Source organism: Corylus avellana, chromosome 1, assembly GCF_965113065.1.
Source record: "Corylus avellana chromosome 1, dhCorAvel1.hap1.2, whole genome shotgun sequence".
Classification (NCBI taxonomy): Eukaryota; Viridiplantae; Streptophyta; class Magnoliopsida; order Fagales; family Betulaceae; genus Corylus; species Corylus avellana.
The window spans coordinates 43,993,053-44,020,601 of record NC_142490.1 but is presented as its reverse complement, the minus strand read 5'-3'; the positions used below and the strand labels follow the sequence as shown (position 1 = coordinate 44,020,601).

Genomic DNA, 27,549 nt, shown 5'->3' with positions numbered 1-27,549 from the left:
GTTTCTTGGTTTTTCACTTTATTCCTTCCTTTCTGTACGCTTGAAAAAAGAGCTTTTTTTTTTTTTTAATTTTTCTTTTATACGTGTTAGCATATAATTGGAGATACACATGTTACTAAATTTTTTTGGGAAAAACTTAACTTAACTTTCTTGAACTTCAATCACTTTTGCAATTACTCCCCCCTAAAATTTAAAAACTCTTAATTTAGTGTATCAAACTTCCAATTTTTTGCAATCACCCATCTTTAGTTTTTTTCCGTTAAATCCTAACAAAGGGGTGTCAAAACTATCAAAATATTCTCCATTTGTTTTGAAAAAATAAATAAAAAATAAAAAATAAAAACTTCACAAAACCTTCCGAACTTTCACCAGCTTTGAAATTACCCACCCAATGTGAAAAAACTCTTAATTTAATGTAGCAAACTTTCAATTTTTTGCAATGTCACACATCCGTTGGGATTTTCCGTTAAATCCTGTCAAAGTTTCCAAAATACCCCTATCTTTTTACTGTAAAAAAATAAAATAAAAAGTTGCAAAGATTCAAGCATATATATTTTTGCAAATTCCGTTAAATTCTAACCAACGCTTGAATTTTTTCAATTTTTTATAATAAAAAGGTAGATGTATTGTGGGAATTTTGACATGATTTAATGAAAAATCCTAATGAATTTGTGACATTACAAAAAATTGAAAGTTTGATACACTAAATTTAGAGTTTTTGAATTTTGGAGATAATTGCAAAGGTGATGAAAATTCAAGGTGCCCAAATGAAGTTTCTCTTAAAAAAATTGTAAAGATTCAGGCATTGATCAAGATTTAATAGAATTTATAAAAATACTCCCGCCTAAATCTTTGCAATTTTCTTTTAAAAAGAAAAAAAAAATTGGTATTTTAAGAATTTTGACACGATTTAATGAAAAAAAAAAGGATATATAGGTGATATTGAAAAAAAATTAAAAGTTTGATACACTAAATTAAGAGCTTTTAAATTTTGAAAGGACATTGCAAAAGTGATAAAAGTTCACGAGGAATAAGTGAAGTTTCTCCTAAGATTTAACATCCTTCAATCATTTTTTGAAGAATGAAGTTCACAAAGGTGGCCCACGTACTAGAGAACTCCTCTCTTTATTCCTTCCTTTATGTTTGGGTGTAGATATGACCTTTTTACATTAGATGGCCAGCTTTAACTTTTTCTTCTTTCCTTTTTTTTTTTTTTTGTTAAAAAAAATAATAATTTAATTTCTACTCAAATGAGAAAATGTTACAAGAAAAATGGTTTTAACTTGATATAGTATAAAAGTCACTTCAATTACAAGCAAACATGTATAAAGGAGTTAACTTGCAAATCTTATAAGTCTCAATTATTTTAGACTAAAAACATCTATAAATACCCTAGCTTTGATTTTAAGTTATTGTAGATCTTGACTTCCCATTTGTGTGTGACACATTGACACCTCTCAATCTCTTCCATTTGTGATTCTTTTTTCAAAACAATAGCGGGTTGATCATCCCAGCCGACCAATAATCAGAAATAAGCAAGTCCACTCTCCCTATCTTATCTACGGCAGGTACGTATCACCCTTGTACATCACATGGCTAAAGAGGGTCCTACAATTTAACTTGATATTTATTGTATACAATCGTTTAAACTTTCAAATTTTAATCCATATCACTTATGATTGAAATGTGTCCCCAATGCCATTTTTTTTTTTTTTTTTTGACATGTCCGCACAAGAGGGGGGAGGGTGATTCGAACTAGTGACCTCCATTTCATTAAGTGTGGTCCCAGCCGATTGAGCTACCTCTTGGGGACGTCCCCAATGCCATTTAATATTAACAGCATTCCCATCTTTTTTTTATAATAAAAAGATAGAGGTATTGTGGGAATTTTGAAAAGATTTAATGGAAAATCCTAACGAATTGATGACATTACAAAAAATTGAAAGTTTGATATACTAAATTGAGATTTTTTGAATTTTGGGAGGTAATTGCAAAGGTGATGAAAATTCAAGGTGGCTAAGTGAAGTTTCTCCTAAAAAAATTGTAAAGATCCAGGCATTGGTCGGGATTTAATGGAATTTAGAAAAATACTCCCGCTTAAATCTTAGCAATTTTTTTTTTTTTTTTTTTTTCAAAAAAACAATGTTATTTTAGGAATTTTTACATATATGATTTAACGAAAAAACGTAAAGGATAAGTGATGTTGCAAAAAATTAGATGTTGGATACACTAAATTAAGAATTTTTACATTGCAAAAGTGATAAAAGTTCACGGGGTTAAGTGTAGTTTCTCTTAAAATTTAACATCCTTCAATATTTTTCTAAGAATGAAGTTCACAAAGGTGGCCCACGTACTAGAGAACTATCTCTTTATTCCTTCCCTTGTGTTTGGGTGTAGGTATCACCTTTTTACATTAGATGGCTTTAACTTTTTATTTTTTATTTTTTATTTTTACTCAAAATGAGAGAAAACGTTTCAAGAAAAATGGTTTTAACTTGATATAGTATAAAGGCGAGTTAACTTGCAAATCTCATAAGTCGCAATTATTTTAAACCAAAAACATCTATAAATACCCCAGCTTTGATTTTAAGTTATTGTAGATCTTGACTTCCCATTTGTGTGCGACACATTGACACCTGTCTCTTCCATTTGTGATTCTTTTTTCAAAACAATAGTGGGTTGATCATCCCAGCCGACCAATAATCAGAAAATAAGCAAGTCCACTATTCCGATCTTATTCTACGGTAGAGACGTATCACCCTTCTAATTAAGAGGGTCCTACATTTTAACTTGATATTTATTGTATACCAGGTCACCTCCATCACAATAAGCCCTTGAGATTCAAATTCTGCTAAAATGTATGATAACTCCTCTAAAATGTTTTCGGAAACACGACTTTTTCAAGTATTTGGAAATAACTTTAATATATATATTCCAATGAATTACCTTAAAATATAAGTATTTGGGGAAAGTTCATATACCCCAATCAAACTACCACCCGATTGGTAATGTCCTCCCAAACTTTCAATTGTGACAATGTCTCCTCACAAACTACCAAAAATTATCAATAATCCCAAATGACAAAATTACACTTAGTAAAATAAAAACAAAAATACTAAAACTTCTAGAAAAAACCTAAAACTAACACACAATAATCCAAGCGATGGCCAAATTTTAAAAAGTACTAATAATAATAAATTTTGATTTTTTTATAAAAATTGAAAAATTTTCATTTTTTTAAAACAAAATTAAAAAAATAAAAATAAAAATTTCCGCTTAATTTTCAATATATATATATATATATATATATATATATATATATAAATTAATTTTTTTCTTTTTAAAAAAAATAAATTTCTTTTTGAATTTATAGGGGTATTTTTGTCTTATTAAGAAATTTATAGGGGCATTTTTGTCTTATTGCTAGTATTGGGTTGAGCATTGACAATGTTTTAATAGTTTGGGAGGGACATTGTCACAATTAAAGTTGGGAAGACATTGTCAATTAAGTGGTAATTTGAAGACTAAGTAAATTTTACCCTAAGTATTTATTTCATGCTTTATTGCATTTTGATCCATTCACACTAGTGAGCATGCACATCTCTAAGCCCATCTACTTGGGCTAGGCCTATTAATTGATAGAGCCTAAAATAGGGTTCGTTACAAGAAAATAGTTTGAACATGAAGATTGATAATAACGTGAAATAGCCAGTCCAATATCTCAAATGTACGTTTTAATGATTTCTAACACTTTTCTTTCAGAATAATGCCTTCCGTATGAGAGTAGGGAGAAGATAGAAAGAAATAGGATAAAGCGAAAAGATGATATTCTAGTTGTACTAAAGCGTTGGAATGGATACATGTCAAACGCTATTCTTGCTTAATTATACTTTGAACAAGTTACAAGATAAGAAAATGCTCGAGTTCATTATAAGCCTCTTAGAATTTTGATGTGACAGTTCGTAATTGATAAAATGATTAAGCTCTTATTTCCATGTGAAGCATGAAGAGTGAAAATGCTTAATCATTTCATCCATTATAGACTTTTATGTTAAGTTTGTAAATAATTTGCAGTACAAGTTGTAATAACCCTAGCGGTATCCTGTAAGATATTATGAAACATTGACAACATATATTCCAAAAGGGCATACATCAATTAGTGAACTCAATGTGATTAACTTGTTTCTTGGTTTTTCACTTTAATTATTCCTTCCTTTCTGAATGCTCGAAAAAAGAGCTTTTTTTTTTTTAAAAAAAAAAAAAACCTGTTAGCATATAATTGGAGACACACATGTTACTAAATTTTTTTGGGAAAAAGTTAACTTAACTTCCCTGAACTTCAATCACTTTTGCAATTACTCATTTTTTAAGTTTAAAAACTCTTAATTTAATGTATCAAACTTCTAGTTTTTTGTAATCACCCATCTTTAGTTTTTTCCGTTAAATCCTAACAGAAGGGTGTCAAAATTACCAAAATATTCTCCATTTGTTTTGAAAAAATTAAAAAAATAATAAAAAATAGAAACTTCATAAAACCTCCTGAACTTTCACCAGCTTTGAAATTATCCACCCAAAGTGAAAAAAACTCTCAATTTAATGTAGCAAACTTTCAATTTTTTGCAATGTCACACATCTGTTAGGATTTTCTGTTAAATCCTGTGAAAGTTTCCAAAATACCCCTATCTTTTTACTGTAAAAAAATAAAATAAAAAATTGCAAAGATTCAAGCATATGTATTTTTGCAAATTCCCTTAAATTCTGACCAACACCTGAATTTTTTCAATTTTTTATAATAAAAAGATAGATGTATTGTGGGAATTTTGACATGATTTAATGAAAAATCATAATGAATTGGTGACATTGAAAAAAATTGAAAGTTTGATACACTAAATTCAGAGTTTTTGAATTTTGGAGGTAATTGCAAAGGGGATGAAAATTCAGGGTGGCAAAATGAAGTTTCTCTTAAAAAAATGCAAAGATTTAGGCATTGATCAGGATTTAATGGAATTTATAAAAATACTGCCGCCTAAATCTTTGCAATTTTTTTTTTTTTAAAAAAAAAAAATCGGTATTTTAGGAATTTTGACATGATTTAATGGAAAAAAAAAAAAAGAGGATATGTAGGTGATATTGAAAAAAATTAGAAGTTGGATACTCTAAATTAAGAGCTTTTAAACTTTAAGAGGACATCGCAAAAGTGATGAAAGTTCACGAGAGATAAGTAAAGTTTCTCCTAAGATTTAACATCCTTCAATCATTTTTCGAAAAATGAAGTTCACAAAGGTGGCCCACATACTAGAGAACTCCTTTCTTTATTCATTCCTTTATGTTTGGGTGTAGATATTACCTTTTTGCATTAGATGGCTTTAACTTTTTCTTTTTTTCTTTTTTTCTTTTTTTTTTTTTAATTTTTTTTTTATAATTTTAATTTCTACTCAAATGTGAGAAAATGTTACAAGAAAAATGGTTTTAACTTGATATGGTATAAAAGTCACTTCAATTACAAGAAAACATGTATAAAGGAGTTAACTTGCAAATCTTATAAGTCTCAATTATTTTAGACTAAAAACATCTATAAATACCCCAGCTTTGATTTTAACTTATTGTAGATCTTGACTTCCCATTTCTTTGTGACACATTGACACCTCTCTCTTCTATTTGTGATTCTTTTTTCAAAACAATAGCGGGTTCATCTCAGCCGACCAATAATCAGAAAATAAGCAAGTCCACCATCCCGATCTTATCTACCGCAGGTACGTATCGCCCTTCTAAAGAGGGTCCTACAATTTAACATGATATTTATTGTATACAAGGTCACCTCCATCAGAATAAGTCCTTGAGATTCAAATTCCGCTACAATCGAAGCTTTCAAATTTTAATCCATGTCACTTGTGATTGAAATGTGTCCCCAATACCATTCAATATTACAGCATTCCCATCTTTTTTTCTAAATTTTAACCGATAGCTTCTTTTTTTTTTTTTTTTTTTTTCAGTTGAAATTTTTTCATATGCATTTAATATTCTATTATTTATTCTTTCTGCCATGGAAGGAGGGGGTCACGACTCCCTCCTCCTCCCCCTTCCACTCTAATCCCATATTCCTCATTCCCCCTCCTCAGGGGCGGAACTAGGATTTTAGGTGTGGGGAAACAAACTTTTTTTTTTTTTTGTTTTGATAAGTTAACATTGACTTATATAAATACAAAAGTACATAAATAAATATAATTTATCTATATGTGTGTTGTGCTTGTTTATATAAAGTAAAAACATAGAATTTTTAAATTTAATCTCATAGTTAAGATCACAAACACACAATAATATAAATAATTAACAAAATAAACTAAACACGATCTATAGAGTTCAAAAAAAAAAAATTGTACAAAAAATAAATATTATAAACCCAAATGACTGCAGAATAATCACTCAAAAAATAAATAAAACAGATGTTTTCATCATATTCCACACTTTTGCAAAAAAAAAAAAAAACATAAACAAATACATGCAAGGAAAAACGAGACATGGAGAAGATGGTTAAGAGAAAAAGAATATAAACGGAATAAAGCATAATATGTTAATTTTGGGGGGACAAATATATCAATTTTTAAGGACGAATTCATAAAATATGTATATTTTATAAAGAATTGTAAAACATTTGGGGGGACATTCCGTAACACTTGGGTTCGCCCTGCCCCTTTCTTGCATCTTTTGAAGCTCTAACTGCCTCTTTGGAGGCCCTACTTGCCTATTCAGAGGCCCTATCTATTGCATTTGGTGATTTATCCTGTCTCAACAACTCCATCATCTTCTCCTTCACTATAGATCGACTGGTCACTGCCTCCATCAGCGACTCCCAGCCTCAGATCCACCCTCTTCTTCAAATCTTTGGATTTGATTTTTTCAAAATCAAATATGTCTATTTCAAGAAGTTACTACTGTACACGCGCCACTCTACTATGTTCCTAGGCGTCTCTGCTACCATCTGCCTCTAGCCCCGTCCCCATCCAGCCACCATGCAACGGAACATGTTCAACACGCGTCGACGCGTGTTGAACATGTTCCGTTGCATGGTGGCTGGACGCGTGACGTCTAATCTCCTCCTCTCTGCCACCTCCCACCACTTTTGCCGGTCTCCTAGATCTAGCTGCTGCATCCCGACGTCCACCGCCGGCATGTAGTCTTAATGTGCTGGTGAGTGGCTTACACACCCTGGTCACCAACGACCTCCTTGCGGCCTTCCTCCGCCTCATTAGCCATCGATGATGTTGTTTTGTGTTATTTTTTTATTTTATGTTTTTGGCTTGTAGTTTTAAGGGCTTTAGATGCCCTCACCACCATTTATGGTGTTCTTTCGATCTGGTTGTAGATCGTTATGCGGTGTTTTTTAGACTCGTTCTCGTTTATCCTTTTTCGTTGGCTTTGAATTGACCTTCATTAGTGTCTTTTTCTTTGCTATTGTGGTCCTCTTTTGAGTGTGCTGTTGCAGTCCTCTTGGTTGTGCCTTTCTCTAGTGCACCTTGTCGGTCAAACCACCTTAATTAGTGGCCAATTTTTTTGGTCTTCATGCCAAGAATCTATAGGACGGTGTCATTTATTTGATGCATTCCATTCTAATTTTTGTTTACCTACACCTACACCGATGTGGTCATTTTGAGGCTTATTGTTGCATTGCACATCCCTTTGTTGTAACTTTTCGTTGATGCACTAAAAAAAAAAAATCTAGGAAACCCAATCCAAAATTGCAACCAAAAACTTGATCATCAAACATCACAATCAACTATAGACAACAAGCCACAAAATCTCTTCAAGCACACCCATTTGGCCATCACCCACCTTGCTCCCAGGATATGTGCGTACAGAGGGCAGAGTGCTTCCTCCATTGCTATCACTATCAGTGCACTCAGCCTAGTTATATAAGTATGACTGAGGGAATACAATTTTCTCAAACATCAAATTAAATCTTGAACGACAAAACTTGAGATTCAAAATTCACTTAATTTCTTTGCATTAGTTTTCTCTGCAACCCGCCAGAGGTACGTGTTTTTTTTTTTCTTCCTTTTTATGTTCTATAAGAGCTATCATGCACCTGCCATCAATTTATTTGTGAAATCCTTGCGTTTATACCTTATAGTTTGGAGAAATGCCATTTAACATTATTCAAACCTTTTTTTAGCATTTTTAATTGATATGGCATGCGTAAATTCCTCTTAATTTTTTTTTTTTTTAATTGAGATTTATCTAAAGATGAATCAAGCGTGTCATGTCAACTGAGAATACTAAAAAAATGTTAAAAGAATATTAAATAACATATCTCATATAGTTTGTCCATAAATTTCATCATATGTCATTTTTATAAATTATTTTGTCTTTACGTCAACACAATTATTCTTATAGAAAAGCCGTTAAAAAACTTTGATGTCCATAATTGAACCGTCATATTATGCAGTCAACTCTCTTTTTTTTTTTTTTTTTTTTTTTACATGTCTGCAAAAGGTGTGGGAAAGGGGGATGGAGATTCGAACTACTAATTAACCTCCGCTTCATGGGACAAAAATTATCTACAAACTAATATGTAGTTAATTCATACAAACCAATCTAATAAAGTGACATATATCTCATTACTATTAAAAACATGTGATTCTCACATGTTGAGGGATACATGTCACTTTATTAAATTGGTTTGTATGAATTAACTACAAACCAGTTTATAGCTAATTTTTGTCCCGCTTCATGATGTGTAGTTCTCAGCCGATTGAGCTACCCCTTAGGGACATTAGTCTTATACCAACTATTATATTAAGTAATCATGTTTTGACTATCATAATTAGCTCCCTATGGTATCAAAATGAATTCAAAGGTCTATTAGTTCTGCCAAAAAAAACAATTTACTTTTTACAATCAAATTCTGCCAACTCATTTAACAAATTCGGTTAGTGTGACACTTACTTAAATAGGACACGTGTTACAATTCTATTGATTCTTACATTTCACGCTATCAGAATCTGTTAAATCAGTAAACGAAATTTGGAACTTAGTGTGCTTTTGTTCTAGCAACTTAAAAACTAACACTTTTTTGTTGAACAGGGGTGAAGGAGACGAGAAAGAAAATTAAGCAAGACAATGTATAACTCGGGCCTTACCGGATTGAAGAGGTTGTATGATCAATGGAACATCCAAGGTTTCGTTCTGTTAAGTCTCTGGTTACAGAGCATTCTAATTCTATTTGCACCACTCAAAAAGCGAACAAGAAGTTGGATAGTAGTGCTGCTGAGTTTGGTAGCTTACTTGGTGGCTGATTGGACAGTTAGCGTTGCAGTGGGACTTATAACCTACAGTCAAAAAGAGATTCATGATCAACATGGTTCTCGGAAATTCCCTAATGATAAATATGCTGACATTCTGGCGTTTTGGGCTCCCTTTCTTTTGTTGCACCATTTACCAGAACAGGATAGTGCCGGCCTCTGGCAAAGGCAATTCATTGGGCTCCTAAACCGGGTTGTCAGTGCTTTTACTGTCTTCAGCCAATCCCTTCCCAGAAACAGGTTATCGGTTCCCACTATCCTTCTGTTTGTCGCTGGAACTCTCAAGTATGGTGAGCGAACATATGCTTTATTACAAGCAAACCCGAATAAATTAAGGCAATCCATGGTTAAAGCACCTGGTGACCCAGGGCCGAACTATGCAAAGATCACGGAGGCATACTCTGGGCCGAAAGAGGCCAACCTCCCGACTAAGATAGAATTGGTAGAGTCAAAATTTGAACGTTATGCGGCAGTAGATGAAGGCCCACTGGATGACGTTAAGGCGGTGAAACATGCTTATCACTTCTTCCAAATCTTCAAGGGTCTCATCGTGGATCTCATCTTAAGTTTCCGCGTACGTGAAGAGAGCCGACTGTTTTTCCATAAAAGAAACCCGGAAGATGCCTTTAAAGTGCTAGCGGTTGAACTCAACTTCATGTATGAAGTTTTCTGTACGAAGGCTGCTGTGGTGCATTTAATATTTGGACACCTCCTTGTCCGGTTTATATCTTGGTTTGCGGTTGTGGCAGCCCTTTCAGTCTTCTATACAATAGATAAGCATGATTTTCGCAAGATTGACGTTGAAATTACCTATACCTTGTTCTTTGGTGCACTAGGCTTGGATATAATTGCTCTCCTTATGCTGGCTCTCTCTGATTGGACTGCTGCTTCCATCCAGAACTCACCGAGGCGAAATTTCTGCATAGAAGCTATTAAGGGATGTCTCCTCTTTCTCCTCAGATACTATCTCAAGCTCAAGAGGATAAACTGGGGGGAAAGGAAACCAAGTTGCTTGGAGTACTGGGCTAGACAAGTCCTACACCGAAGGTGGTCTGAATATCTAAATCAATACAACTTGATGCATTATTGTCTCAAGGAGCGTCCAAACAAGAAGCGTAGTTGCTTCGATTGTTTTTGTCGTATGGTGATATATCTCTTCAACTTGAAGGATTTCTATGATTCGATTATATATGTGTCCAAGAAACCATTTGAAGAAAAGCTATGGGAATTCATCTTTGTTCAGCTAAAAAAGAAATCCAAGCTCGCAGAACCTGAAACTGCGAAGAGAATATGTTCAGCCCGAGGAGAATGGGTTCTACAAAATAATGATTGGACTACGGAGGGTAGCAGCAAGTTGATGCATTATATTGTGGACGTTGATTTTGATCAGAGTCTTATATTATGGCATATTGCTACAGATCTCTGCTATCATAAGAATAGTGACACGGACAATCAGAGGGATGAAGAAAGTTATAGTCGTCGTGAATTTTGTAAAACCCTTTCGGATTATATGTTATATCTTCTAATTATGCAGCCTACTATGATGTCTGCTGTAGCAGATATTGGCGAAATAAGATTCCGCGATACATGTGCCGAGGCCATAGAATTCTTTACCAGAATTCTCCTACCAACAGGAGAAAATGATAAAGCACTAGCGGAAAAAATTGCATGTGAAATGATCCTTCAAGTAAATACTGATGTGGAGCCTGTTGCTGTTAAGGGAGACAGAAGCAAATCTGTGTTGTTCGATGCATGTATTCTCGCAAAAGAGCTAAACAGATTGGATTACAAAAAGAGATGGGGTATAATGAGTGAAGTCTGGGTGGAATTGTTGTCTTATGCTGCAAGCCATTGCAGGCCCAATACTCATGTTGCTCAACTAAGCAAAGGAGGAGAGCTTATCACATTTGTTTGGTTATTAATGGCCCATTTTGGCTTAGGGGATCGGTTCCACATAAGTGAGGGCCATGCAATAGCAAAACTAATTGTGGGTAAGTAACTAAATAAATTGGACAATCCAACGGCTTCTTTCTATTTAGAAGCCTTTTTATTTTTTAATTTTTTTAATTTTTTAATTTTTTATTTTGGAGGATGGGTAAAAGATTTTTTTTGTATCTTTATTTCCTTCTAGTAGCTAGGAATTGAGATGTTTGTGATGTATGTGAAAACACTATCATATCTTGGCTCCGCAGCAAAGTTTAATGAATTTGTTGACTGTGACTTTTAGCGGTATTTGTTTGAATTGTTTTTTAACAGGAACTTGGGGACCTGATAAAAAAAAGATGGATTGCGATACTCTACAATGGGACTGCAATTATCTCGATCATAACTATTTGTTTTGGAATCGACGGTCTGATTTTTTGCTAAGTCAATTATCAAAAAAAAAAAAAAAACTTTTCAGTGCCCCCTGATCTCCTCCACTTAGGATGGCCACATAGCCACTCAATTTTCATTTTCCTTTGTTTTTTTTTTTTTAATAACAAGTTGTCAAAATATTCTTACAATGTGTAAAAAGTTTTGTGTTTTGAGTTATATGTTAACATATTTGAGAAAAAAGTGTCAAAAATACTATAAGCCTATAGTCTATAGGAAAATTCAAATTATTGCAATCCTGAAGCTCTTACAATATATATATAAGGAGAAATTCTAATACTACTAGGAATCTTTGGTTGAAAAGCCCTCGATTCTATAAGATCATAATGTCATAATTAGCCCTCAATTCGGTAAGTCCTTCAACCCATGAAGACTTAGACTGTCAAAAGTAAGTTATGTTTCATGTGTGTACTTTTTTTTAGATGTTACCAAGTTGTTAGAATGCCTCCGAAAATTAACTAATCTATAGTTAACTCGGCGTGCTTCCTACTAACTCATTTAGATCTATTTAACTAATTAACTCTGTTACAATAAATCAACGGATAATTCATTAAAGGCAATTTAGACAGTTTAGGTAAAGAAATTTATTGTACACTTGTATGTAACTTTATTTGTCACATCTAAATGCCCAAAGAGTAATAATTTAAGGGGGCTAAATGCACTTTCTGCAACAAGTATTATACACTCTTGTAAGTTCATACATGATGTCTAAAATTACACCATGAAGTGAATGAACTCCTTGGAATAACATCCTCGCTGGTGTTTCTTTTTTCATTGTAATAAATGGCAATGTTTAGAAACCATTTTGTGAAGATATTTCATATTTGAAATTGCAACTAGTTTTTCTTTTTTCGCTAATGAGGGAAAATTCAGTTCGCACAACTATCCATTAGATTATATTGGACTAACCCACGGGTAAACCCCAAGGGGCCCAAACACTTCAATCAAAAAATTGGGACCTCTGCCAACAATGTGAGGAGACCACATTGTAGGCTTGTAGCTCGTGTTACCATCAGGTATACTCCATTGCATCTAGCTATATGTGACAAGTAGGGGCCATTTTGAGAAATGGTAGAGCATCTATCTCGGTCCTTCTCTCATTCTTCTCCATATTTTTAAAATTAACCATTAGATTTATAGGACCCACTTTGAAAAAGGATCCAATGATTGATTTTAAAAAATAGAGGATGGAAGAATTACTGGAATAGATGTTCTAGGATTCCTCGGCCATTTTACACATCTTCCTGTCAATGTCATAGCACTGAAAGAGTGTGGCTGCAACCAGTAAAATGCCTCCAGACAGAAGATTTTATATTAACAAGCACAGCCTATCATATTCAAAGACCTAAAAGCACAAGAAAGACTTCATCCGTCATGCATCATTCCAAACACGATAGATATATAATGCGGTGAAAACGGTGCAGAATGCCAGAAACAGAGAGCAGCAACAAACTTTTCCACAAGACATGACCACACACCAACCAGGAGTATTCCAAACTGTCGAACAAACATTTTAGCATTCCCACCATCTATACTCATGAGGCCTTATCCACATCTGCGAGGAATGGAAGCTGTGTCTCAATATCAACATTCACACATAATAGAGAGAATTAATGACATCAGTCACGTGAAAAAGATAAAACTGCAACAACTTCTTTATGATAAAAAATTAGAACACTAGGTCATGGTTGTAAACGGATTTTTTGAAGTGTTTTCTTGACCGGTCCTCCAACCCACCACAGCTCCCTGAACCCACTCCCAAGCCCAAGTGACTGCACTGCCATTTTCTTGTTCTTCCCTTCTCAGCCAGCCATCATGGTGGCTGGGGATGGCTCAGACATCTCCCCACCAACATGGTTAGCCTGACACCTAGCCATTGCAGTGGCTAGCCATACGACATCAGTTCATGATCTTCCACAAGCATGACTACCATTTTCCTGTTCCTCCAACAAGAGAACAGTCTAACTCCCTTTGCCAAGTTACATCTTAGATGGTCCCAAGAGCATAACCTGCTCTTGCATCGTAGTAATTCAAGGGGGCTGCTCCTTTTAGCTACACCAAACTCTTTTCTGCAGACTCCTTTAAGCTCCATTAGCACATCAGCCATCTTTCACTTATCTGTTCCCATCATATCTTGTGTTTGAAAGTTTACCATGTTCAATTATATCTTCAACAACATTTCAAATTTAATAACCCACCGAACCCAACTACTGTGAGCTGCATCTTCAAACCCTCGAGGAACTTTGATTCCTAGATTTTTCCTCTACTTGGTGAAATTTAACTACGGTTTTTAGTGTCATAAGGAGTCAAGACATTCTATGCATTAAATCTGCTCTCTCTCTCTCTCTCTCTTGGACAGCTAATAATTACAATTATGATATAAAAAATCAAATAAAAAAGTTACATCTGAACAAGGCTTTTAGGGAAGATGAAGAAAAACAAAAAGATGGGAATGGCATTGCGCTCCTGTTTTTCAGTTCATTCATCTATTACAGCTCCAGATATCTATCATAATTTTATACACACATTATACTTTTTTTTTTATTGGCAGGTCAGACAACTTATAGGTCTTGAAAGCAAGACGACACCCTTCACCTTGTTTTTATAGGAGAAACAATTTGAGATGGGAATCATTGGCATATAGATGCATTGTACTTTAGGACTTACGACTTATAGCATTTTCTTTCTTGTTTCTTCTCTTTCTTTTACTTTAGTCTTCTTCTCTTTAAGATCAACTCCTGTTTGTATACTTCCTGTATTTTTGGTTCCGTCACCTTTTAGGTGCTTCCGTAATGAAATTTGTTACTCAAATATGCAAAAGTTTACAAGACAACTCCAACCATCACCCCCACCCACTCTACCTAATCACTAAAGAAGTAACAACAATACCATCAACAAAAATTTAAGCAAAAATAAATTAATGCCAAATCGAATTACTATAGGTGTAGTCAACAACAAACTCCCATGCAGCAAACAGAATTCAATCAAAGGGATTTCAACTAAAGCATTTAAATTTTTTCACAAAAAGGGGCTTTATTAATCTCTACAAAGATATGACCAGTTACTGAACTCGATGTGGGATAAACAACATCATTATGTTTCTCTTTCTGAATAAAACATTTCACCAAAAATGGCAGTAATCATATAAGGTTTACAATTGTGAAAATAAATATGGAGTCTGAAACTAAAGGATAAAATCTGTTGAAATATTTGAACCCACAAAACCAAAGTTATATTTGAACAAGAAAAAAGGGTAGGAAAAAGATTTAATGCCTTTGAGTTTATTATTAGAGTACTGTTACGAATACTACAGTTTTTACAACAAGTCTGTTACACGTGGCACTTAACACGTCAACCACTAAACAATTAAATTTATTTGTCAAATTTTATTGCTTAATATTTTCACCTATGTTGTGCGACGTGCCACTCATGTGAACTACAAATAAGTTGTAGTAACCCAAGCACTTTCCTTATTATTATGCCATTAAAAGGAAAGATTAAAAAAAAAAAAAAAAAAAAAAAACATGTATCAGGTATCAGCAAATATGGCAGTTCAGAGTACATGACAAATACATTGAAACGGTTAAAGTGATGCGAAAGAAGACCAAAATTGAACGAGATCCGCAAAATACGGCTGTCGTGATGTTTCATTTTATGAAATGATAAAGTTCAGCAAAAATGGCTGCAACAAAAGACTGTATATAACTTTGACAAGAGACACTTTAAAATTTGTTTGATAAGGAGACACTTTTAAAACTAAACGATCATTTTCAATATATTGCATTAACCATCCATTAAGAACAAGAAATTTAATATCAAGTTCAAAGAACATGACATGAGGCTGATGAATTAAAGAAAGAGCATAGTTATGTTAATCTGCATCGGCATAATAACATCATTCAATCATAATCAGCATAGAGAATTGAATGTTAAATGATATCATTTAGCAAATTAATTCGTTCAAACTACTATATGCTCTAATTAATACACAAACAATCATATGCAAATATATCAATCTTAGAGAAATGTAATAAAGATTGGATTATCAACTAACTAATCGAAATTACCAGTTTGCTAATCCAATGCGTCATGGTACTCCGGATCCTCCTCCAGAACAGCCTTTTCTACATCCTTCTCGTCGGGGAAGCGAACAATGACGACGGGGCAGACGCAGTGGTGCACGCAGTAGTCGCTTACGCTGCCGAGCCGGGCCTTGGAGGCGCGGCGGGAGGCGCCGAAGCCGCGGCTGCCCATGATGACAGTGCTCAAACCTAGGCGCTCCACCTCGAGGCAGAGGCGCTCCTTCATGTCGTGGTCCTTGACGATGTGGATCTTGAAGGGAATTTGAGCCTCCACAAGGGGCTGCGCCAGGTCGTTGGCCTTGGTGGACGTGAAAGCGTCGAATTCGTTCTCCAGCTTCTGCTGGGACTGCTCGTCCTCCACCACCGCCACGTCGATGGCGCCCCAGTCCGCGCCGTAAAGGACGCTCGTAGGCCGCACGTGAACCAGGATCACGGCGTCCCCAGGCCGCAGATAGTTCTGTACCGCCCATTTCACCGCAAAGGCGCTCTCGTCACTCAGATCCACGGCTATCCCGATCTTCCGCTGGGCCCCGGCCGTTGGCGTCCCGCTCGTCGGGAACCTCGGCGACGACGGCTGCACCGTTATCGCCGTTGCGTGCTTCGGAGAAGCCATAATAGTTTTTTCTTCGGTTTTTTCACTGTTTGGATGTTTTTTTTTGTTGATGTGTTCCTTTCGGCGTTGTCGTGGGTTTTGGGAAGAGAATAGCTTTTGGGGAAGATTTGGATATGCTTGTTTTATTTTTCTCTTGTGTCACCAGGCGGTGTATGGAGGCAGCGGCGACCCGCTATATGTGAGGGACAAGTTTCAAATGTGTCAGAACTGTCAGTAAAAGTTTCAATATTTGTCCTTTTGGAATTTCCATAGTTTCCTTATCCAAATATTTAATTAATTTTATATATTCTTCTTTGCAATTTATTTTATCATTTAAATTTCTTATATTATCCTTTTTTTCAACAAAAAAAAAGATGAGAAGGAGGAATCAAACATTAATCTTTATCTCAACGCTACCATGATAACATCTTATCCGTTAAAATTTCCCTTAAAAAAAAAAAAAAAAAAAACAGAAGAAGAAGAAACAAGGTACATTATTAAATAAAATCTTAAGGATATTATGTCCATTTCACTTAAGGTGTAATTTTATAGATAGAAATGCGATTTTAAACCAAATAGTAAAAAATAGATTTTTTAGAATTGTGTTTTCAAAAAATTGTGATTTGAAAACGCATAACGCATGTAAAGATGTACTTTTTAAAACGCATAATTTTAAAGGAAAACAAGTAATTGCGTTTTTAAAAATCGCAAACCTAAACGTACTCTTAAAATTAGATGGATCTTATCAAATTATCCAAACTCCAAAAATTATAATAAAATTCTTATGTTTTAGTTTTCAAGAAGTAGTTCAATTGGCTATGGACTACGCCTTATGAAACTGAGATCACTAGTTCGAATCCCCTCTCCGCACTCTTGTGTCAACACGTAAAAAAGAAAAAAAAAGAAAAGAAATTCTCATGTTTTTGTTTCGGGCCAGGCTGGGCTTTCTATCTGATAAGCCTAAATACTCGGTTAGCTATCTTCTTAAGGGTCGGCCTAGTTAATCTAACCGAATCTGGATCGGATCTGGGCCTGGCCCATTCAGACCCGATGAGGTCTGGCGGTGAGGACTCTTTAACATCTTCTACCAAAACACAAAAAACCCCCAAATCACTGAATCCAATCTACAAGCTCGATTCAATTCAGGCTTCATTCGTCTTCTCCAAGCTTAGGGTTTTGTTTTTGCGCGAGAGAGGTAAAAATGCCGCAGAGGCACTCGAAGAACAACAATGACCTCGCGTTCTTCACGTACGACGAGAAGAGGAAGCTAGGGTACGGGACGCAGAGGGAGAGGCTGGGCAGAGACTCCATCAAGCCCTTCGACGCGTGCTGCCTCTGCCTGAAGCCCCTAATTGACGCCTTGTGCTGCCTCAAAGGTCATGTCTTCTGCAAGGAGTGCATTCTCGAGTGCCTTCTCGCCCAGAAGAAGGACATCCAGAGGTCTCTTCCACGCCCCACTATTAATATCTTGTCGAATTTTGTTTTTCTTTTATGTTTTTCATGTTAATTTCTTGTTGCGTACACAAATGAGTAAGAGAAATGAAGCTAAAAATCTGATTTTTGTATGTGTGTGGTTATGGTGACTGATGCCCAGTAAGTAGAATCTAATGTTGAAGAATTTCAATAAGGATTATGAACTCGTGCTGGAAAGACTCTGGCGATTTATATGGATATGAAATAGCTTTTTATGGGCAAGGATTTCTTTATAAATATTCACTTTTGAATGAATGGTTAAAGATGTTTTGGTCTATGCTGTTGTATATAGTTGAGAGTAATGCCCTTTACGATTTTAGTTTATACTCGGAGAAGTTCATGAATGCATGTTCATGGGTTTTGGACTTTTTGGGTGACTTTTTTATTTATTGCTAGTGATATCTTCATTTGTTAGCGTTAACTAGGATAAAAGTTGGGATTGGGTTTTGTTTGGTGACAATCAGGTAGCCCTTTTTGTCCTTTATCTGAGATTCTGGGAATACTTCTAGCTTTCAGACACAAACAAAAGGGACTATTGTAGGTATAGTGTTGATGTTTTCTTTGCACACTGCAACTGGGCGATTAAGTGATGTAAGTTGTTTCATTAATTGAGGGTGGAATCTCAAACTGTGAAAAGAGTATTCTTAAGTCTACTTGAACTGTGTTAGATTGATTCCATGCAACCTGTGTGCATCTTATATTTATGACATGTTAGGAATAATTGACGGAAGTGTTGAGATGGGCCTTTAATAAAATTGGCACTTCAACTGTATAATTCCAAAGTTTTGATTTTGTTAGGTAAGTTAGTGGCACTTTAAACCTAGAACTTACCCTTTCTACTGTCCAAAACATGCCAGCCATTCTAAGTTCCAGGGGTGGGTTGCATAATAGTTGCTTTCCATTTTTATTGGGATGCATTGAAGCCCGATGATGCTACAGCTAGATGATTGTGGTTTGGAACATGATAGTACTCACTGTGATAGGAAAAATATGTTTTGCATCATATTCATAAACAAAAGGAAGAGGTTTGTCAGACTTTGGTAGTTTTAAACTTTTGCAATTGAAAGCTGAGTTGAGACTGGATAGAAAACCAAAAAGTTGAGGCGGGAGACTGAGAATTGTGTTTGGGTTATCCGTATAATAGCAGATGCTCCAATATTTTGGCTCACAATCTTTCTTTTCTTTTTCTTTTTTTTTTTTTTCTTTTTTTTTTTTAATGTCGGGGAACCTCTCCAAGGCAAGGTCCTTCGGACTCACCCCTGCAGAGTAAACCCTGGTCCCGTGCACTACACCCTTGGAAGTTTTCCTACACGAAACTGGTTAAATCGCTGGCTTTTCACCAGGGGATGTGGCCCTAAGGGATTGTTTGCACCCATGAGGTGTTGAACTTTGGACCTTGAAGGGATGATACCTCAAGACCAGAGCCTCCACCACTTACTCAATGGCCTTCTTTTTTTAATATCTTTGGATCCATCTCTGTTGGCTCTATTCCTTTTGATTATGTATTTGATGATGTTATGGGAGGATCTTCCTTCTGTTAGTTTTCTTTTTGGTTAATAAAGGTATTTTCCCAGCCAAAAAAATGAAACAACATATTCATTGTAGCTCTACCTTGGCAGATCTGTTTTATAATATTTGATTGTCTTCAAGATGTATGCTGCTGTGTACACTTGGATGGTTGGAGGATATGTTGCTGTGCTGTTGTAGCATATGTTTGACTGGGGAGATGATTGCTGGGAAGCTCTTAGAATGTTCGTTTAGAATCGGAAGTTGAAGGATATGGCTTGTATTGACCCCAATTTTGTTTTCGTTGATCATGAGCTCACTTGAGCTTAAATTTGTTTTGTCGTCAATACTGAAGTATTATTCTGAACATGAAGGCTGTACTATCTTCTCAGCAGATGTTTAGCTGGTCCACCTTGAAGGTTGCAGATGTTCTATTGTCCGCTCCCTACGCATCATGTTTATTAATTTTCTTTGAAATAAAAAAAGGTGGTCAAATACTATTATGTGTGTCTTGGCTGTTCTTGATCTCTTTATAGGAATTGAATGTAAATCAAATATGTTTTATTTATGTAGGTAGGGTATAGAACAAATAGGTCTTATTGTATTTCTTGGCACGGAAAGAGGGGGCCTGTTTTGCACTGGCCTTATGGTTACATCTGAATGAAGATTTCCTCATACTTTTGTTTAATATGTTTAATGCTGTCCTGAAGAGTGGTTTAATAACTGGCAGGAGGCTAGCGGCTCATGCTACTCAGCAGAAGCAAGAGAAAGAAGAGGAAGAAGAGAAGCTAATGTCGCAGAAAGCCAGAGAACTTGATGCATTTGATCAGCAAAACCATGGTGCAGTACCACAATACAATGATAAAAACCACAGCCAAGGCAAGAATGGCTTCCATGGGGCGAATAGTGTGAAGGTCACTTCTTATGAAGAAGAAGCACTGCGGACAATGAAGGCATTTTGGCTGCCTTCTGCTACACCTGAAGCTCCTGTTAAAGTAGAGGCCCCCTCGATCAATACAATCTGTCCACAAGGCAACGAGAAACTCAAGCTGAAGACTCTCTTCCCTATATTCTTCACGGAAGACACTAGCGACCAGAAGAAACCCAAGTCTCTTGACAAGACCTATATATGCCCTAGCTGCAAGGCTACTTTGACCAACACATCTTCACTTGTGGCTCTAAGCTCGTGTGGACATGTCTTCTGCAAGAAGTGTGCTGATAAGTTTATGGTGGTTGATAAGGTTTGTCTGGTCTGCAACAGAGGATGTAAAGAGAAGAATTTGGTGAAGTTGGAAAAGGGAGGGACAGGCTTTGCTGCCCATGGGGATCATCTTGATGGAACGGCCTTTAAGCATTTGGGGAGTGGTTCAGGATTGGGCCTGACAAGACCTGGGAAGACTTGAACTTTTCAGTTCTACTCCGGTAAACTATACGCAACTATCCCTTGCCCTAAAAGAGCAAAAGGTGCACCAACTTTCTTCTCTTGATTTGTTTAGATTAACAACATAATCCTTGGCGCTTGACCTGGTTGTTATCAGTATGTTCATTGTAAAGATAAGAACATCAATGCATCCTCTCTTTTCTCTCCCTCCATGTCTCTCCCCTCTCTACTATTGGTCCTTTGTCATCTGAAAACCTTGATAATTTGTAATCACTTGTCAAAAATATTAAGTTTGTTCAACACCACACAAGATTTCAATGCTGCTTGGACATGTATTTAGGTGAGGTGATCTCCAATCTCATCCCCTATCCGAATTTCAGACAATTCAGACCAGAGAATTTCTGGGATCCAACCCATAAATCCGAACCCAAAAGCCAGCCTCACAATCTGATAATTGCACACCGAATGATTTATTATTAGTCAACTTGTAAGAGAATGAATACCTTTTGCACGCGGGTTGGTTGAGAAATGACATTGACACTACCTGGAAGGCTTGGAATCAGACTTATCTGAACAAAATCCAGACAGCCATCCCCACCCACCCACTTAGGTCGGCCACGGTGGATTGGACAATCCTATTACAATCTCACAAGAAAATCGATTAAAAAAATCAAGTATTTTTCACGAAAAATACACACTGCATTAAAAACCTTTAAAGTTTTTTGTTGGAGAATACAGCTCGAAGTCTGCTGTCTTTTTCCTCGTTTATCCTATTCATTCACAAAAGCAAGCCTGGTTCCTCAATTTAATATTGTCCCCACTCAACCTTCCATAATCAATTTGCCTTCTTCCTTGTGTTGGTCGGCTGATACTTTGAAATCTTGTTTGTCTGGCACTGGCAGTATTTTTTGATGGATGACACTTTCTAATCATCCAATACTCGGTTTCGCAATGGCCACTTCATATTATTATTATTATTATTATATGAAACGGATATGATTTCGAGTCTCTACTTATTGAGAAATATTTTATGATTTTTGACAATTTTTTTTGGACCAAATGATTGTGTAAAGCATAATTGACCGAAAGTGTAATCAATGGCTTTCAACGATATTCTTTTCTAAGATATCATTTTCTGTTTAACGTCAGTTTAACGATGATGAAGACGGATTCGATTTTTGCCATCAACTTATTGGGAATTATTTTCTAATTTTTTCAAATTTTTTAGAACTAAAATTGCGTATTATATATATATATATATATATATGTCATTAAGGGTAAATTTGTAAAACATTTATAATAAAAACTATAATATCCACCTTAATTAACTGATGCTTTGTCTTCTGAGTTCTGAGTCAATAATTGTCTCCCATCCGATATTCACTCAACAACAGCGAAAAAAGAAAAAGAAAAGAAAGAAGAGAAATAGGCGGGGGCTATGTCATGTGTTACTTTTTAGTTGCTGTTGCGAACAACTTTCGACGGTTGGCTGTTGTTGCCTAAACACGGATATTGATTAGTGAAAACGTGGCAACACCTATAACTTTATCGATAAATACCTCCGCCTCCGCTCGGTCCCACAATCCCATCATTGCATGCCAACCCAACCCTTTCCCAAACAAAACTCATTAAAACGATAATAAAAATTGAATAAAAGTAAATAATTTATAGACATAAAATTTCTTCTTAATTAGCTCCGAAGAAATATCATTTAATCTTTTTAATTTATTTAAAATGGTTTCAAGTGTCTATAAATATTTAAAAGGTATATTAAATTCTTAACGTTATTAATATTAGCTTATTAATTTAGACTAAATTTAATGTATTTTTTAAATATTTATAGACACTTAGCACTATTTTATGGGTTGAAGGGGTCCCCAAGAGATAGCTCAATCGGTTGAGACCACGCCTAACAAAGCGGAGGTCACTAGTTCGAATCTCTCTCCCCCTCTTATACAGACATGTCAATAAAAAAAAAAAAAATGATTAGAGGAAATTTATGTCCATAATTTACTAGATTCATGTAGAAATGTTGTAGAATTAGATAAGGTGATAATGAAAATTAATTATTGAATTATATAATACATGAGTTTATTAATAGAATTACTCATCATTAGCATTTTAGAGTGTCGGAAACAAGAAATCTCCACAACCTACTCTCTTAAGATACTATCATCATTAAAAATTTTGAACAATATTACCTTTTAAAATGCACTAAATAAAAAAAATTGAAGAGATTTGGAATGGAAAGGATCCTTACACTTGTGAAATTAACAGCCTAAAGCCTAATTGTAGTGCAATTATAGTCCCATTAATTATCATTATCTCAAATATTAAGCTGGTCTAAAATTTTAAATTAAATTAAGAATTTTCACTTTTCAGTGTCAATATTTAAATTAAATAATTAAAATTTTAAAATTTATTTATTTTTAAATATGTTTATTGTGTTAGTTTGTTGAATATTTAATTTTATATCAGTAATTAAATAATAAAATATCAGTGGTTCTCTTTTAAACCTCTTTTAGAAAAATAAAGGAAAAAAGAAAACCCAAAAAAAGAAAGAAAAAAACGTTATTATTAATATAATACAATCCGTCAAAGGCAGGTCTTTTTGTTTCAAATCACACCAAAGCATCAAAGCAAAGCGCATTTTCAGAGAGATCCCAAAAACGAAAAGAGACGAAACCAAACGAAACCTACCCTTGCTGTTGTTGTTGTTGTTGTTGGTGTTGTTGGGAATGGGGGATTTGGAGAAGCGAGAGAGGGCGGAGGAGGAGGAGGAAGAGAAGGAGAGGTTTCTGGAGGGAATGGCGGTGCTGGATTTCGACATGCTGTGCTCGACGGTAGCTTTGCAGGCACAGCAAGGGAAATGGAGGAGCTTCGAGAACGTTGGAGAAGAAGAACAAGAAGAGGGAGGGGAGTTCGGTGGGGTTCTGAGGATGTGGGAGGGTGAGGTCCAGGATTGCTTCGAAGACCGTCGCATCGCTATCGAATCGGCTTGGTGAGTCGTCTCTTTCTTGGTTTTTGTTCTTGTGTACGGTGTGTTTGTTTTGGGGGAAAATGTTTCCCGGAAAAGTTATTATTTTCTCGAGTAAAAAGCAAAGAGGCAAAAAAAAATTCAAGTCCGAGTATAAAGAGAAGTTTTTTTTTTTTTTCCCGAGCGTGAGGAGAAGCTGAACTTACTTCAAAGACATGGGGTATCTATCTTCTAAAACTCAGTTTTGTTTGTTTTGAGGGAAAATGTTTCCCGGAAAAGTTCTTGTTTTCTCGGGAAAAAACAAGAAGGGGATAAAAAAAATCATGTTTAGGTGTGAAGAGAAGTTAAACGTGCTTGAAAGGTATGGAGTATTTTTGTTTCAGAACTTAATTTTTTTTGTTTGATGGAAAAATTTTCCCGGAAAATTTTTTTCTTCTTGAGAAAAAGAAAATCAATTTTGGGTGTGAACAAGCTAAACTGATTTTGAAGGTGATATATTTATTTCTTTCAAAATCAATTTTGTTTGTTTTGCGGAAAGAGTTTCGAGGAGAAAATTCTCTCTCTTCACGTTTAGCGGTTTAGATCCTCTGGATTAAAACTTTTGTTCATTGGTATTATTTTTAGAAAGAAAAGGTACGAAAATTGAACCCTTTTTTTTTTCGGTTGGAAGCTCCAAGTTTTTTGGAATTTCCGAGATTAATTAGAGAGGAATAATCGTGATTGGTTTCTTTTTTAATTTCCCCTCTTTCTCTTCTTTGTCGTTGAATTCTTCTGATTTATTTCGGAAAAGAAGAATTCCATCGAATTTAGCTCCGATTAGGAATATAAACACTCAATTTTCCTCTTTTTCCTTTTCTTCGTTGCTGGTACTATTTTGGGACATGCTTTGCGTGACTTCTCCGCCCGTTGAGGGTTGGTTTCTTGTTCTTTGAGTTTGTGCCTGTCTAAGGCAAAACAGAAAAGGAAAAGAACAGTAATGTGTTGCTGTTTATGTCATAGTCTTGGAACGGCAATCTTGCTTTGAGGATGGGGTTTGCTGCTATAGGTTTACGTTTTTTTTTTTTTGTTCTTCTTGCACTTTTCTCAAACTAATATTGATATTTATACTACGCTTGTGTGACAGTGTATTTGATGTTGCAGTTGTCCGTGCTACAGATTTGGGAAGAACATGAGACGAGCTGGTTTTGGTTATTGTTTTATTCAGGTAAGAAAACTTCAAAAAAAGAGAGGGAGAGGGAGTTGAAATAAATGTTTGAAATAATTGTGTTGAGATTCCAGGAGAGTGACAGAAGTCATATGGAAAGTTGGACTTTTCTTTATTCACCCAATTAAATGGCCTGTCTATTTTTGTATTTTCAATTTTCAACTTCTAAAATCGTTCTCAGTTTTCAATTGCTCGTTTTTATTTCGCAGGGAACCGTTTATTTCATTCTTGCTGCTAGTGCACTTCTCAACTGGGTTGCCTTTATTGTCACCAAGAGGCACTTCTTTTTATATCTGGCAGTTGCTTTTACTATTTCATTAGGAACATATTTGGGCTTTTTCCGTACCCAGATAAAGAAGAAATTTAACATCAGGGTGAGCTTTTTGTCTACCACTGCCACTGTTTGGGATTGTTATCAGCTCAGGATATTCTTTTTATGATCCAAAAGTCTTTGGGTTCGTTTTTGTGATCATATACTCTGTTGCACAATGGTTTCTCCAAACATCCACTTTGGTTGTCTATTTGGTACTACACAATCTCATGTTTACAAAAGCTGGGCTTAAGATGAATTGTTCTGGGTGCAAAAGCTACAGAAGCTGGAGAAAAAGAATGTTGGGATGGGTTAGTGTGGGTGGGGATAAATATTGCTTAACTGACCTAATTCTTCTTCTGGATAACATGTAAACTATGCAACAGTTGTCAGATATAAAGGGGTTTATGGAGTATCAACAAAAAATTGAATTAAACGTGTTCTGCATGGTCTTCTAAACTTGTATTATTATGGATTTTTTTTGGTATAAAACATGCATGAGGAACCTTCCTTTCATGAAGGATGTGTTTCTGGTTTACTTTGATTAAGCTCGTAGCAGCCTTTTTTTTTTGTCTTTAAATTGAGTGAAACCAATTGTCCCATGTTGATCTATCGAATACCTTCCTGATCTTTTTTCTTTGTCTACTGTGATTTTGATAAACTTTTAACAAATATTTGCTACCTTTCTATCTAATGCCCTTTTTTTTTGTTGGTTTCCTTTCTCCAGTTACATGATTGTTACTGACATTGTGGGAAATATAATTGTTTTCAGGGTAGAGATAGTTCCTTGGATGATTGCATCTACCATCTTGTCTGCCCATGCTGCACATTATGCCAGGTCAGTTTCCTGGCAAAACTTTCTTCTGCAGAATTTGATTGTTTCAATTAATCTGCAGTCTTTATAAAGCTTCGCCATCTCTTTAAATTAGTGGAAGTCAAAATCAACATTCAGACTTAAAAGTAAAATCGGCCAAAACCTTTGTATCCCTGGAAATTATTAGCATTCTGTTAAATTTGGAGCAGGAGTCCAGAACATTGGAAATGAACAATGTCCAAGATGGAACTTGGCATGGTCGAGGTGACACAATATGCATTGGTGGCTTTGGCGAAGGAAGCAAAGCATTCTTTGAGCTTCAGCAACCTCCTATTGTATCAATTAAGTCCCCTGAGCCCTGCAGCATGCCAAAAAGTACAGATGGTAGTGATCCGGCTGCAACTTAACATGGTGGGCATTCAGAATCATTGGTCCTCCATAGCAATAGTGGCCACACGTAAGAATTAATGTAGACTTCCTGTGTAATTTCTTTCCTGAATGGGGGATGTTTTGCAGCCTGCATGGCATGAGCCAGTATATTTTCAGGATTTGGCAGTAGTTGGCACTGGAAAGTAAAGGTTCATTGCTCCACCTAGAGAGGCTGCTTTGTGGGTCTGCAAATATTGACCTACTTCCAAAAATGTGTTGTAGAAAACTGTATTTATATTGGTGGGGGTTTTAGGGTGTGACCCCCTGTTCTCTACATATTTTTAGCTTGTAATTCAGTGGTAGAAAATGCCATCTTTATTGTTAAACTGTTTAGAAATGGTTTATATGATCATCCACCTTGCTGGGTTGATTGCCTGCTCGGCTAATTTGGTCAGAGACCAATTGAGATGTAGTGCATATAGCATTTCTCTATTGGAAATTTGGAAACATGTTGATACAATTTATTGGGCTCAGGCAGTTTGATATGATTGAGATATGATGGAGCTTTGCTGGGAGATGGTGTCCAGCTATAGGGGATATCCATGTTGAGCATGAATTTTCCTTTGGGCTAATTTTTCTAGCCGGCCCAGCTCTGAGTGATGGCTACTGCAGGGTTTTGACCGGCTCATCTCTCTTCTCTGGAGTATTTTTCTCTAAATATAAGTACGAATTTTATAAGGAAATAAATAAGAAAGAAAAGAAAAAGTTTATATTCCCTCCTTTGAATGTGAAGTATGAAATGGAAACATGAGGAGTTGAATATTGTAGTGAACAAGACATGGAGGGTGACTTTTGCCTTGGAGTCATAGCACACCTTAAGACATAAAATTAACACACACACCTTAGAGAAATCAAATTTAAGATTATCTATCAACATTTGATACTCGACTCTACTTTTCTTCTCCGTATTCTTACCAAACCTACCTTCTACTTCGTAGAAATCTCTAGTTTAATCCTCAATAATTCAAGAAAATAATCCCCATTTCTTCATCAAGATCAGATACTTAATTTGCTTCTTATAATAGCTTGAATAATCTATGAGTTTTAGAACCACCATTAGTCTTTATTGGATTTTAATTTAATGATAATTTTAACCAATGAGTTTAAGA

At 35.4% G+C, this 27,549-nt stretch overlaps 4 protein-coding genes across 4 annotated transcripts; 3 read left to right on the top strand and 1 right to left on the bottom strand.

Annotated features, from left to right (window-relative positions):
• The first annotated feature begins 5,792 nt into the window (after positions 1-5,792).
• LOC132169958 (uncharacterized) lies at positions 5,793-11,298 on the top strand. Its single transcript, XM_059580895.2, has 2 exons — positions 5,793-5,813; positions 9,148-11,298. Exons 1-2 carry the CDS (start codon positions 5,793-5,795, stop codon positions 11,296-11,298), a joined length of 2,172 nt encoding a protein of 723 aa, XP_059436878.2.
• Positions 11,299-12,948: 1,650 nt separating this feature from the next.
• Positions 12,949-16,493, bottom strand: LOC132171117 (Adenine nucleotide alpha hydrolases-like superfamily protein). Its single transcript, XM_059582346.2, has 2 exons — positions 15,740-16,493; positions 12,949-13,227 (listed from the first exon to the last, which is right to left on the bottom strand). The coding sequence occupies exon 1, from the start codon at positions 16,365-16,367 to the stop codon at positions 15,747-15,749; it is 621 nt and encodes a 206-aa protein (XP_059438329.2). The 5' UTR covers positions 16,368-16,493; the 3' UTR covers positions 12,949-13,227; positions 15,740-15,746.
• A 957-nt stretch (positions 16,494-17,450) lies between these two features.
• On the top strand, positions 17,451-20,912 carry LOC132169056 (phosphoinositide binding protein). The gene is made up of 2 exons (XM_059580146.2): positions 17,451-17,786; positions 20,056-20,912. The coding sequence occupies exons 1-2, from the start codon at positions 17,548-17,550 to the stop codon at positions 20,726-20,728; spliced, it is 912 nt and encodes a 303-aa protein (XP_059436129.2). The 5' UTR covers positions 17,451-17,547; the 3' UTR covers positions 20,729-20,912.
• A 2,421-nt stretch (positions 20,913-23,333) lies between these two features.
• LOC132170870 (PLAC8 family protein) lies at positions 23,334-26,861 on the top strand. The gene is made up of 5 exons (XM_059582007.2): positions 23,334-23,707; positions 24,824-24,887; positions 25,097-25,261; positions 25,970-26,035; positions 26,221-26,861. The coding sequence occupies exons 1-5, from the start codon at positions 23,445-23,447 to the stop codon at positions 26,416-26,418; spliced, it is 756 nt and encodes a 251-aa protein (XP_059437990.1). The 5' UTR covers positions 23,334-23,444; the 3' UTR covers positions 26,419-26,861.
• Positions 26,862-27,549: the final 688 nt, after the last annotated feature.

What these genes read in the sequence shown, in the direction of transcription:
- LOC132171117 (XM_059582346.2), bottom strand. Translation starts at nt 16,367, where the DNA reads ATGGCTTCTCCGAAGCACGCAACGGCGATAACGGTGCAGCCGTCGTCG.
- LOC132169958 (XM_059580895.2), top strand. Translation starts at nt 5,793, where the DNA reads ATGATATTTATTGTATACAAG. An exon ending in TGATATTTATTGTATACAAG is followed by an intron (nt 5,814 to 9,147) that starts GTCACCTCCATC and finishes ACCGGATTGAAG; the next exon opens with AGGTTGTATGATCAATGGAA.
- LOC132169056 (XM_059580146.2), top strand. Translation starts at nt 17,548, where the DNA reads ATGCCGCAGAGGCACTCGAAGAACAACAATGACCTCGCGTTCTTCACG. An exon ending in CAGAAGAAGGACATCCAGAG is followed by an intron (nt 17,787 to 20,055) that starts GTCTCTTCCACG and finishes AATAACTGGCAG; the next exon opens with GAGGCTAGCGGCTCATGCTA.
- LOC132170870 (XM_059582007.2), top strand. Translation starts at nt 23,445, where the DNA reads ATGGGGGATTTGGAGAAGCGAGAGAGGGCGGAGGAGGAGGAGGAAGAG. An exon ending in ATCGCTATCGAATCGGCTTG is followed by an intron (nt 23,708 to 24,823) that starts GTGAGTCGTCTC and finishes TTGATGTTGCAG; the next exon opens with TTGTCCGTGCTACAGATTTG. An exon ending in CATGCTGCACATTATGCCAG is followed by an intron (nt 26,036 to 26,220) that starts GTCAGTTTCCTG and finishes AATTTGGAGCAG; the next exon opens with GAGTCCAGAACATTGGAAAT.